Source organism: Aulonocara sp. 'chitande type north' Nkhata Bay, linkage group LG14 (genome assembly GCF_057382095.1).
Source record: "Aulonocara sp. 'chitande type north' Nkhata Bay isolate Kocher_YH1m ecotype deep benthic linkage group LG14, A_spYH_male_GT1.1, whole genome shotgun sequence".
NCBI lineage: Eukaryota > Metazoa > Chordata > Actinopteri > Cichliformes > Cichlidae > Aulonocara > Aulonocara sp. 'chitande type north' Nkhata Bay.
This window is the reverse complement of record NC_141357.1, coordinates 42,032,429-42,044,789: the sequence shown is the minus strand read 5'-3', so window position 1 is coordinate 42,044,789 and position 12,361 is coordinate 42,032,429. Positions and strand designations below refer to the sequence as shown.

At 46.3% G+C, this 12,361-nt stretch overlaps 1 protein-coding gene across 1 annotated transcript in view; it reads right to left on the bottom strand.

Annotated features, from left to right (window-relative positions):
- col4a3 (collagen, type IV, alpha 3) overlaps positions 1-12,361 on the bottom strand; it is a 40,897-nt gene that overhangs the window by 23,849 nt on the left and 4,687 nt on the right. The window contains exons 3-23 of the mRNA XM_086262660.1: positions 11,991-12,047; positions 9,492-9,581; positions 9,038-9,082; positions 8,552-8,596; positions 8,320-8,382; positions 7,293-7,346; positions 7,181-7,207; positions 7,000-7,074; positions 5,574-5,636; positions 5,453-5,488; positions 5,202-5,249; positions 4,992-5,066; positions 3,490-3,534; positions 3,307-3,369; positions 3,172-3,216; positions 2,830-2,883; positions 2,695-2,736; positions 2,044-2,125; positions 1,829-1,864; positions 1,074-1,238; positions 804-896 (exon numbers count right to left, since the gene is read on the bottom strand). Coding sequence (XP_086118786.1) covers positions 804-896; positions 1,074-1,238; positions 1,829-1,864; positions 2,044-2,125; positions 2,695-2,736; positions 2,830-2,883; positions 3,172-3,216; positions 3,307-3,369; positions 3,490-3,534; positions 4,992-5,066; positions 5,202-5,249; positions 5,453-5,488; positions 5,574-5,636; positions 7,000-7,074; positions 7,181-7,207; positions 7,293-7,346; positions 8,320-8,382; positions 8,552-8,596; positions 9,038-9,082; positions 9,492-9,581; positions 11,991-12,047 — 1,303 coding nt within the window. The remainder of the gene's footprint in view (positions 1-803; positions 897-1,073; positions 1,239-1,828; positions 1,865-2,043; positions 2,126-2,694; positions 2,737-2,829; positions 2,884-3,171; positions 3,217-3,306; positions 3,370-3,489; positions 3,535-4,991; positions 5,067-5,201; positions 5,250-5,452; positions 5,489-5,573; positions 5,637-6,999; positions 7,075-7,180; positions 7,208-7,292; positions 7,347-8,319; positions 8,383-8,551; positions 8,597-9,037; positions 9,083-9,491; positions 9,582-11,990; positions 12,048-12,361) is intronic.

Genomic DNA, 12,361 nt, shown 5'->3' with positions numbered 1-12,361 from the left:
TGCGCCGTATTTGAGAGCTTGCTGCGAGACCTCACACCGAGCACATCTACTGCGGGTGGGTTGCCTGTTATCGGACCTGGAGTTAGCAACATCCCCCAAGAACCCGAAGAGGAGAGTCCTGGCCCCTAGCCCTGCCAGTGTAGCAGAAATGATGAGGATGATGATGCAGCAGCAGCCGTTCTTCTCTGCGTGAGTAGCTTCATGTTGTTCGTGTGTAATTTACTTTGAGTAGGCTAACCACGTTATTACATTAATGCATGTAAGGTGAACTAGCAAACATCATCATAGCTACATGCGGCTGTCCTCTTGTTTGATGGCAGATACTCCCTTCACCCTGGCCAAAAAGGCTAAAATGACCAAAGAAAAAGTGGAAAACAGTTAAACATGAGAGGTTTTGGACAAAGTTTGTGTTTTTTCCATTGTTTAAGCACTGCTTCCAGCCAAGAGTGATGCCATATATGCCCCATAGCTGCAGAAACGGCTAACATTGTTATCTTTTTACAAAAAACAGCTGAACATGAGAGGTTTTTGGACAAAGTTTGTGTTTTTTCCATTGTTTAAGCACTGCTTCCAGCCAAGAGTGATACCATATTTGCCCCATAGCTGCAGAAAAGGCTAACATTGTTATCTTTTTACAAAAAACAGCTGAACATGAGAGGTTTTTGGACCAATTTTGTGTTCTCCATTCTTTAAGCACTGGTTTGAGCACCGGCACCATTTCAAAAGTACCGGTTTGGCACCGGTATCGGATAAAACCTAAACGATACCCATCCCTACATGATGCACAACTCCAGCTCTCTCACCCTTCTGTCCTCTCGTGCCTTTTTCTCCAAGAGGTCCCATCGAGCCCTTCAAACCTTTAGGTCCTGGCAGTCCTGCGCCTCCCTCGAGGTAGTCTGGCAGTTACAAGAGACACATTAAACCAGACGGACTTTCAGCAGCTGGTAGTGCTGCGGTTCAGTAATGTACTCTTTTAATTTCTCGTCTTTATTCTCTTTAAGCTTCAAAGACAAACGTCAGAGGGTCCGGGATGCTTCCCTGAGGGACACCACATGTTTAAAATGAAACATCACCTGGTATTCCTGGTTCTCCGGGCTCTCCGATAGCACCCTGAAGTCCTGGCTTTCCAGTCAGGCCTGTGGGGCCAGCAGTGGAGGGGCCCTCTTCTCCTCGGTCTCCTTTTGGTCCAAATGATCCAGGTGGTCCCTGTATCCCCGGAGGACCAGGTAAAGGAACACCTGGAGTGGAGGATGGCAGACTGTCACCAAAGAACAGCTTCTGATAACCTTGAATATTATAAATTATTATATAATTTATATTTCTTTGTGCCTGAGTAAAGTGTCAGCCTTTAAAAAGGCTTTTATTTTGGAAACGGGCACCAGCAGCTATTTTTTTTTCAGCTGCAGCTAAACAGACAATATCAGACAAGACTGACGAAAACAGAATAAATTTTCATTTTATATATATAATAGATAATAATAATAATAATAATATATGTTTCCCACCAAGTGAAGTCTCACGGTTTCTCTGTTGAAACCTTTTTCATTTTGATCAAAACATTCCAAAAATATCAGCAATCAAATAAAGTTGCAGGAAATCTGGTGGATGTCGGGTGTAATCCATCCACTGCAGTTTAGCCAGCTTGAACTAAAAGACACTGTTACTTTCACCATCAGTCATATTCGGCAGCACAGGCCTGTTTTGGAGCGAGACCCCAGCAGAGCAAAGCTGTAGCCAGACTAACGCAGCTTAGATACAAAGGTGGTCTCTGGATTAACACCATGATGGATTACATGAGGGACAGAGAGAGAGAATAGTCAGACTTTACCTGGCTCGCCCTTTTCTCCAGGTAAACCGATGTATCCTGAAACAGGTGAGAGAAAAAGTCTGAAATGATAGCGGCATGAACCTCTCAATGTAATCTGATTACAAACACAACTCAGGTCGTTGCTTTGACAGTCACAGAATATAAGTATATAACATACAGTATAATATAAATATAATATTTCATAAGTAAAACATTACTTGGGAAATTAAATTCACCTTGTACTCCAGAAGCTCCTGGGGGCCCCCGGGGCCCGGGAAAACCAGGCTGGCCTTTCAGATAAATCCTCTTCCACACCATCTGGTTTATAAAAAAGTTAAAAGTAACACAAACACAGATTATGGATTCAAAACCAAGCATCAACCTTCAGGGCTGAAAAATGAAGTCTGAAAACCTGCAGTTCCTCTAATGTCCATTTGGGGCTGACTCCAAAACGGAGCCAGTCCTCATGGACTCAAGACTTAGTGCTTCACAGGCCCCGCCCCCCTTAGCAAGAGGAACCCCCCACCCCCGCGACTTGAAATAGTATCATTTCTCTATTGAATTGTTATTTTAAGTACATCTCTGCATGACATTGTTTCCTTATTAACTTTAAAGACAACAAAAAAGAAAAAGGAAAGAAAAACTGATCAACTTAAAACAAACTGTACCTTTATTAGAAAGTGCATGTACTAGTACTGCAGCTCTCTAAACTACATTTAACGTGCATCAGTTTGGCAGTGAAGGCGAGCGCTGCACACGCATCATCACACCGGCATCCCACCTGTGGGGGTGGAGGGGGTGGTTGCCCCACTATTTGAGAAGGACTGCACTAACTTTAGACGATCTGGCAACTGTTCCTGTGATATGTACAGAAAAAAGAGACTCACATCTCCCGGAGTGCCCGGAGGACCACGGTCACCTTTCTCTCCCTGGAAACATAAACAGTACCGTAAAATGACACCGCGCTGGCTGCAGCACTGCAGTAATGCAGTAATGCATTCTGTGTCTCATCCAGTACTCACCATGTCTCCATCGACACCTGGAGGTCCGAGAAACCCAGGATCTCCCGGGTCTCCCTGTAGACATACAGATTTAAACACAGATATATAAACTTAAATGTTTTTATAAGTGAAAGTTCTGATGTCTTTTATCATGACAAGTCCAGCAAATTAACTAGAGCTGGTAGATAAAGGGACAGGATTAGCATGGTGGCGGTAGCATCACGCTGTGGGCTGTTTGCTGCCAGTGCTTCTGGTACACTGCACACAATGGATGGTATAATGAAGGAGGAGGCCTTCCTGTTTTATTTTGATAGTCTCAAGTGGGCCAAATGTTGAAAACAAACTGACTCAGCGGGTTGTTACCTGTTCTTCAAGCTCTCCACGGAGTCCATCCTTCCCTGGTTTACCCTGAAACACAAACATGTTCCAGGTTTATATTCCTATAAAGAAATGTGACTTAAAATTGAAGACAGGACTACATGTCTTTGTTGTTCCTACCAGGGAGCCAGTGTCACCTTTCTCCCCCTTCTCTCCTTTAATCCCCAACCTCCCAGGGTTACCCTGGAGGAGAAAACAAAAGCGCTCATCACTTAAAAATAAAAATTCACAGAATAATAATTTATAGTTTTTTTGGCTTAAAAAAAGTTTATGATTAGCCCAGGCCAACAATTTGACACTTACGCGACGACCAGGACAACCTTTTTCTCCACTGTCACCTGGTTCTCCCTGTAAAACAAAAGCACATCAGAGAAGCCCAAGAGAAACTGACAAAGTGACAGACAGACAGAGCGACAGACAGACCCACAGAGCGACTGACAGACCCACAGAGAGACAGACCCACAGAGCGACTGACAGACCCACAGAGAGACAGACAGACCCACAGAGAGACAGACCCACAGAGCGACTGACAGACCCACAGAGCGACAGACAGACCCACAGAGCGACTGACAGACCCACAGAGAGACAGACCCACAGAGCGACAGACAGACCCACAGAGCGACAGACAGACCCACAGAGCGACTGACAGACCCACAGAGAGACAGACCCACAGAGCGACTGACAGACCCACAGAGCAACAGACAGACCCACAGAGAGACAGACAGACCCACAGAGAGACAGACCCACAGAGCGACTGACAGACCCACAGAGCAACAGACAGACCCACAGAACGACTGACAGACCCACAGAGCGACAGACAGACCCACAGAGCGACTGACAGACCCACAGAGAGACAGACAGACCCACAGAGCGACTGACAGACCCACAGAGAGACAGACAGACCCACAGAGAGACAGACCCACAGAGCGACTGACAGACCCACAGAGCAACAGACAGACCCACAGAGAGACAGACAGACCCACAGAGCGACTGACAGACCCACAGAGAGACAGACAGACATACAGAGCGACTGACAGACCCACAGAGAGACAGACCCACAGAGCGACTGACAGACCCACAGAGAGACAGACAGACCCACAGAGCGACTGACAGACCCACAGAGCGACTGACAGACCCACAGAGCAACAGACAGACCCACAGAGCGACTGACAGACCCACAGAGCGACAGACAGACCCACAGAGCGACTGACAGACCCACAGAGAGACAGACAGACAGACCCACAGAGCGACAGACAGACCCACAGAGAGACAGACCCACAGAGCGACTGACAGACCCACAGAGCGACAGACAGACCCACAGAGAGACAGACAGACCCACAGAGCGACAGACAGACCCACAGAGCGACTGACAGACCCACAGAGAGACCCACAGAGACAGACAGACCCATAGAGAGACAGACAGACCCACAGAGAGACTGACAGACCCACAGAGCGACTGACAGACCCACAGAGAGACAGACAGACCCACAGAGAGACTGACAGACCCACAGAGAGACAGACAGACCCACAGAGAGACTGACAGACCCACAGAGAGACAGACAGACCCACAGAGAGACTGACAGACCCCCTCAGAGACAGACAGACCCACAGAGCGACAGACAGACCCACAGAGCGACAGACAGACCCACAGAGCGACTGACAGACCCACAGAGAGACTGACAGACCCCCTCAGAGACAGACAGACCCACAGAGCGACTGACAGACCCACAGAGCGACAGACAGACCCACAGAGCGACTGACAGACCCACAGAGAGACTGACAGACTCCCTCAGAGACAGACAGACCTTCAGCTCTTTGGGTCCCTCGGCATACAGTTTGATTCCTTTTGGCCCAGGAACTCCTGGAGGTCCCCGGTCACCCTAAAACCAAACACAGCTGATGGTGGTGAAGGTGAAAGGGATGGTGATGAAGATGATGGCGTTTCACAGGTTAGACACAGTATAAAACCAGAGCACGTCGTAGTTTGTAAATGCAGACCATACTCCCATCCCCACCTTCTGTCCTTGTGGACCTGGGATCACTGGACTGGGACCTTCCTGACCCTGAACCAAAAACAGAGACAGAAGTTACTTCATGGTTTCCGTGTTAACGTATGACTGGTGCTGTCACATGAACCACCACAGCAGCTTCTCCCAAAAAACAAAAACGAAACCAAAAGCGAATCCTGACGTCAAGCCAAGTGTGTAAGAATCGTTTTTCTGAATCAGAAACTGCTCCTAGTTCAGTTTACTGTTACCCCACTAACCTTTTCTCCTCTCAACCCTGGAAGACCTGGAATTCCCTGGAAAAAAAAAAACATGAGATGTCAGCTCCCTGAACTACTGAGCGCAATTAATGTTTGAATAAGGTGGATGTTCAAAGCATACAGGAAATCCATCGAATCCTGGTGATCCTGTCACGCCGGGTTCACCTGGATCCCCACTGAGCCCCTGGAACACACAAACAGTTCCACAGCCAGTCAGAGCAAACTTTATACCAGCTAATCTGATGATAATGCTCATGATAGAAAGCATCTTAAGATTGAACAGAATTTGGTCCAGCCGGCTGGATTCAGTCTGCGAACCAACTGATCAGACTGTTCAAAATGATCAAGCAAGGCAGGGATCGGCAGCCCTGGCACGCGTGCCCAGGATTGCCGAAGGGTTAACTGATGGCATGACCACAGCTGGATTGGCCATCAGGCATACCGGGTATTTGCTCGGTGGGTCGACGGTGATTTTTCGTTTTTATGGGCCGATGACTTTTTTTATTTTATTTTATTTTTGTAACGGTATAAACAGTGAGAGGTGGTGGATTGGCCAGATGCTGGTCGATGTGTAACAATAACTCAGTTGTTTGCTGGTGGCTGTGGCGGAGCTTCCACTGAGGCAACAGGTGGATGAGGGAAGGGGAGGCAGGAGGAGGAGGAGAGACCCGAGGCGGCCGCCGCTCTGAGTGTCAGGTGAACTGAACTTCAGGTAAGAAGTTATGACCTGCAGTCTGTCTGGGTCAGATATAAACCAAGTTTAGTTTATTTTCATTGTGCTGACTTTTTACCGTCAGTTACAATAACTCGTACTGCGTGAGCTAGCATGACGAGTTTTTATACAGCTGGGTGGTGCTATGATGTCACTGATAGTGAACTTTATTTTATTCATAAGGTCAGTTAGTAGAGTTGCCAACCGTCCCGTAAAAAGACGGAATCGTCTCGTATTCAGAGAAATTATTACGCGTTTTGTGTTGAGCTGAGAAGGAACAGTTTGTCCCGAACTTCAGCTACAATGAAACAGACACAGAGCTGGAGTTATTCTGTCGTTACGCTGCAGCTGCCTCTTCTTCTTCAGGCAGCCTCTGAATGCTGGACACTCGGAGACCACAGATCACATTAACATGTGTGTCTCTGTATTAACAAACATGCCATATTGGCTCATTTTATTTTTCTTATCATTGTTGTGAGGAGACCAGAAATAGCATTTGTATTTTCTGTTGTACAGTTCATTTGCTGTTATGGATAAAAAGTCTTTTTTTGTTTCAAAATAGCTGATAACTATTCGCTGACAGCTGCCAACATCTGCGAACAAACATGATTCTATATAGTTGTTCTATATAGTGTGTAACTGTTAATATAGAGCATTATTAAATTTGTTGCTAATGCATCATATGGCACACGGACTGCTGAGCAAATTTTAGATGCACTCGTCATCAGAAAGGTTGCTGACCCCTGCTATAAAGGGTTTGGTGGAGACATTCATTTGGAAAACGATGAACTTCACTTGATTTTATTCTTTATTTCATAAAAATCAAATATCTGACTGTGGCGCCTTTTGGTCCCGGTGGTCCTCGTGCTCCTTTTATATCCTGAGTCTCGGGGAACACTCTCGTCTCTCCCTGAAACAGAGTCAGAGGAACCTTTGTCAAAAGAAACCATCACAGATCAAATCAGCCATCTTCAAATCCATCTTCTTCATTACAGCATTCAGGTGTCAATGCTTACCTTCATGCCCCGAGGACCATCACGCCCCTGAAACACGTGAACACTCACAGCTTTAGCTTCACACACACAGTTAGCTTAGCCTATTTTTAACTGTGTATAGACAGTGACTCACCCGCCTGCCTGCAGGTCCAGGAAGTCCAGGATGCCCTGGAAAACCAGCATCCCCCTGAAAGACATGAGTCACATTTGTGTGTGTGGGTACGATCGGATGATTCATTTTGATAGGAAACACTCTCCGAGACTGCTTTTGATGCTGATCACAGCCTGGAAAGCTTTGGAAAACCTGAAAGTCCTTGATATGTGTTGTTCAAAAATGATCGTGACTCTACACAAGTATATCTCCCTGCCCAGTGTTATTGCCGTAACTAGCTTTTTAAACAGCTTGTCAAAAAGATGAAAAAGTTCAATTTAATTGTTGGCAAGTTCCTGTAAAGGTTTCAGAATAACAGCCTTGAACATACTGGGTAAGCCAGCTTCTGTGTTTATAATAAGCCACCACAGGATTAATCATGGTCACCGCGGCTTCTTTTCTGCAGCTTTAACCTGCATGTGTGGATGGTGGCTGATTTCTGGAAGCGTTTCTGAGCGCGTGCACTAATTTCCAGCGCACAATCGTGTCTGCAGTTAATGCCGTGCTGCGTGAAGGCCTGACGATCACGCACATCCAACACTGATTCTCAGCCTTAGAATCTTTTAACGTTTTGTTGACGAGATATTTAACATCCGCATCATTGTTTTCATTGACATTCAAACATTGTGAAATAGTTTGCAGATCTAGTTTTTTGCAGGTTGATGCACCTCTGCATCTGCAAAACGTTCTTCTTTGCCTGTTGTCCCTCCAGCTGTTTCATTTTAGTATCAGCGGCTGTGACGGACTTTTATTGCCTTTTTCAGACAAATTCAAAATGAAAACGCTAAATTCTCTCAGTTTTGCTCTGTTGTGAATAAAATGTGTAACATTTGCAAATCACTGTTTTTTTACAGTTTTCCACAGCTGGTCTATAACTAGCTGCAGGGATGAGAGTGTGAGGCTCAGGCGGTTATACATCGGCGAGCACAGGAAGAGAGGAATATAAAACTCCGGAGATGAGAGAAAAAAAGATTATTCGATCTGCCTTCTGCCAAGCCATCATTTCTACCTTCGTCCCGTTGCATCCTGGGATTCCTGGTTGACCGAGCGGTCCTTCGTGTCCGTGCAGTCCCTGAGAAATAAATGCATCCAGAAATGTATTAAATGTTAAGTTAAACTTTATTATCATCATTACATATTCTTCATGTTACTTCCATACGTACTAGGATCTAATAGGTATGGAGCCTACAGTCTACTGTGCTGTATGTTTAATGTGTTCTGTGTGTGGTGAGCGTCCGTACCGGCAGTCCCGGAGGTCCTGGGAAACCTGGTTCTCCCTGCAAACCCTGATGGTTTGAGAAGTTCAGAACAACGTCAGCAGGACATTTTTTGGTAAATGTGTCTGAAATGATGCTAAAATCAGGGAAAGTTTAGGCTTAAAAAAATCAAAATGACCTCCCCCACTACTAGCTGCCAGCTGGCTTCACCTGAACCTCTGGGCCGTGTTTGTGCTGTTGGAACCTATCGGAGCATTTTTAATGACCAATAACTCGGCCGCTGTGAGGTTACTGTAGCAACAGACCGTCTACGAAGGCTGAGCGAGAGCTTAGGTGAAGCTTGAGCATTTATCTGGATGGTAGTGAGCTCTGATTAGCATTAGCATCTGTGCCAGCTTGTTTTATCTGATAACTGAGCTTTCATCCAGATACGGTCCCATCTATGACTCTGACGTGGAAGCAGCCAAAACAGGAAAGGTTCAGTGGGATAAACAGTAAAGGCCGTCATACCCGGGAACCCTTCAGACCCGGACTTCCTGCAGGTCCCAGTTCACCCTAAGCAAAAGAAGAAGAAAACATTAAATGATCTCCATTCAACTCTGGGTTCACAGTGAGAAAGCTGTGACATGGTCAATGATCAGGAATCAGAGCAGCATCAGGACCTGACACGTCATGTGACTGAGCTGTCATGTGACTGCTCCAAACAGAAAGTAGTGATTGAGTCAGACTCACTCTCACCTCCTCCTCAGTTTTACACTAAAACACAGCGTTTATTTTCACGAGTGTGAAACTGACCACGTACTGAAATGTGATTTTAAACCTACAAACTTGGATGTTTAATGACGGGATTTCCATTTAAAAAGAAACTTTGTGATAAAATGTAATATAATAAAAACAAGTGTAAAGAGGACTGTGCAGGGACTCGATATGACAATAAGAAGAAGTAAGAGGAGATGTCTGTTACCTTTTCTCCTAGTTTGCCCTGATCGCCCTCTTTTCCAGGATAGCCAACGTTTCCAGGAAGACCAGTTTCCCCGGGGAAACCTTTTTCACCCTGTTGACAGAATCAGAGAGTTCAGGTAAGTCAGCTCACCTGCTGTCCACAGAGGGGCAGCAGAGAGCAGCAGAGAGCAGCAGAGTCGATCCTGGTTGTGGCCTCCGGGCACTCAGGTGCCGGGAATAACAAAGGGACATTTCACGCTCAGCAGAGAGGAACCGGCCTTTCTTTCTTTCTCCTCGTGAACACGCCCGTGATCGCAGAGCTCACACCTGGGTGGTCTCAGGTGCGTGAGACACAAAGGACCGCAGAGTTCCCTGCAGCCCGGCTCCGACCTGCACGCTCTTGTGAGCCGCAGCTCGGAGACTTGACGCCATTTAAAGCAGCAAAAACTGAAAAGTTTGTTTCAGGCGAAATCACAAAATCATGAAAAACAACCCGATCCGAGCTGGAACTGGTAAACTGATCACATCAGAGGATCAGAGACCACATCAGCAGCCCTTCATCACCTGGCACATCCATCAGCTCCGCTCTATTTTCCTCCATAATAAAAACCACCGCACAATACTGTTATCAGAGGGAGGGGCTACTGCAAGATATTCATCAGCGATTGGCCGACGCCTCCTCTGTGAATCTGACATCGGCGCTCCATGATGGGGAACGTCCCGGTTTCCAAAATGCATCCGGAGGAGAGAGGAGGCCGCAGGAGGATGCACAAGTGTGTCCTATCTGCAGGTCGTTCTAACATGGACACTGAAAAGGGGCGTGGCACGCAGCTGGAATACAAAAACCACAGAGCGAGCTGCACTCATTGGTCGGAAACAACAGACAAAACTTCACCAAAGATGAAAAATGAAGCCACTTCAGAGCTGCAAGAACCAGCAGGGATGTAGATCTAAGACCCGTCAGACTGGTCAGCATCAGTTTCATAAAATGATTGAATATGACAGGTGTGTGCTCAGGTGTGGATTTATTGTAAGTGTGTATGGCCACTTTAGATCAAACTTTATATCTATATGCAGTATATAAAGTTTATATCTAAACCCGCAGTCATCACCGCTGCTTCCTGAGCTGCTCTGCAGGTCCTGCAGCAGCTGCAGCGTGTTTGTGGCTGAAAGGCTGCTCCAGGATCAGCTGACTGACGTGGCCGTCTTTTCTGTACCTCGCAAAACTCTGCGGATACTTGTGCACTTTGTTTTGCATCCCTTCTGTCATCTTCCAGATCTTCTGGTGTCGCTGCTCAGAGCGCTCATTCTTCCCAGAGTTTCTCTGACTGGATTCTTTTAGGTTTTCAGCCTAATGACGGCCTCCTTCAGTCTGTTGGTCGTCACTCAAGGTTAAACAGTTTGGACTTGAGTTCGAGTTAATCTGCCACGAGACCATGAGTGTAGGGATGGGTACCGGTATCCGGTGTTCTGACATAAACAGTAGTAACCAGACCGAAAAGCAGCGCACATTTCGGTGCTTTATTTCGGTGCTTTTATTTCCTGAGCTGTGACACACTTTGGATTCTAGCCAATCATTTTACGTTTCCGAGGATAGTAGGCGGGGCCAGGTACGTACGTTCTTTTAGAGCAGAGCTACAGACTAAAAATGTCCAAGGTGAAGCGGTCAAAGTCTGGCTGTACTTCACAGCAAAAGATGCAAACTCAGCAGCAACAAGTGCTTTAAGCTGATACTGTGATACTGTCAAAGGAGGTAACACCTCGAATCCGATGAAACACCTGGCGACGCATAGCGTTTTTTAAAAAAGCCCAGAAATGCGCCGTATTTGATAGCTTGCTGCGAGACCTCACACCGAGCACATCTACTGCGGGTGTAGTGCCTGTTATCGGACCCGGAGTTAGCAATATCCCCCACAAACCCGAAGAGGAGAGTCCTGGCCCCTAGCCCTGCCAGTGTAGCAGAAATGATGATGATGATGATGCAGCAGCAGCCGTTCTTCTCTGCGTGAGTAGCTTCATGTTGTTCGTGTGTAATTTACGTTGAGTAGGCTAACCACGTTATTACATTAATGCATGTAAGGTGAACTAGCAAACATCATCATAGCTACATGCGGCTGTCTTCTTGTTTGATGGCAGATACTCCCTTCACCCTGGCCAAAAAGGCTAAAATGACCAAAGAAAAAGTGGAAAACAGCTGAACATGAGAGGTTTTTGGACCAATTTTGTGTTCTCCATTCTTTAAGCACCGGTTTGAGCACCGTTTAAGCACCGGCACCGTTTCAAAAGTACCGGTTTGGTACCAGTATCGGATAAAACCTAAACGATACCCATCCCTACATGAGAGCAGAGCCCTCAGCTGGACACCTGCTGGTCACATGTTACCTGTGAGCCTCAGTGTAAAAACGGCTAAACCTACTTAATGCACTTCAGTAACACCTTCATTTAAATTGCATGTGGCAGAAACACAAGAGACTGATTCTGGTCCTGGTTCTGTGTCAGTGTGTTCAGGTGGAGACCTCACCTTCTGACCTTTGACCCCATCGCAGTGACACAAAGCCTTCCCGCTGCAGTGGCACACCTGCACAGATATGAGAGGAGTAGTTAACGATGTTTGAAGGCCTGATCTCTGTTTCCTACCCTGAGAATCTGCCGGCCTGCGGTTTTTCTTTCACAGTCACTGTTAGTCGACTCCAGCGTACTTACAGGGTAAGAAAGGGGAAACATCAGATATTACTCAGTACTTTAAACTGCTTACAGTGTAACCATCTCTTCTTTCAGTTACACTTCTAATACTACATAAAATGTTGCCACAGCCTCGTGTGTCTTCTTGTTACCAGCTTGTATTCAGTGAGTATTTATAGGTAATAATCTAATAACAGGGTAAACAGCTGT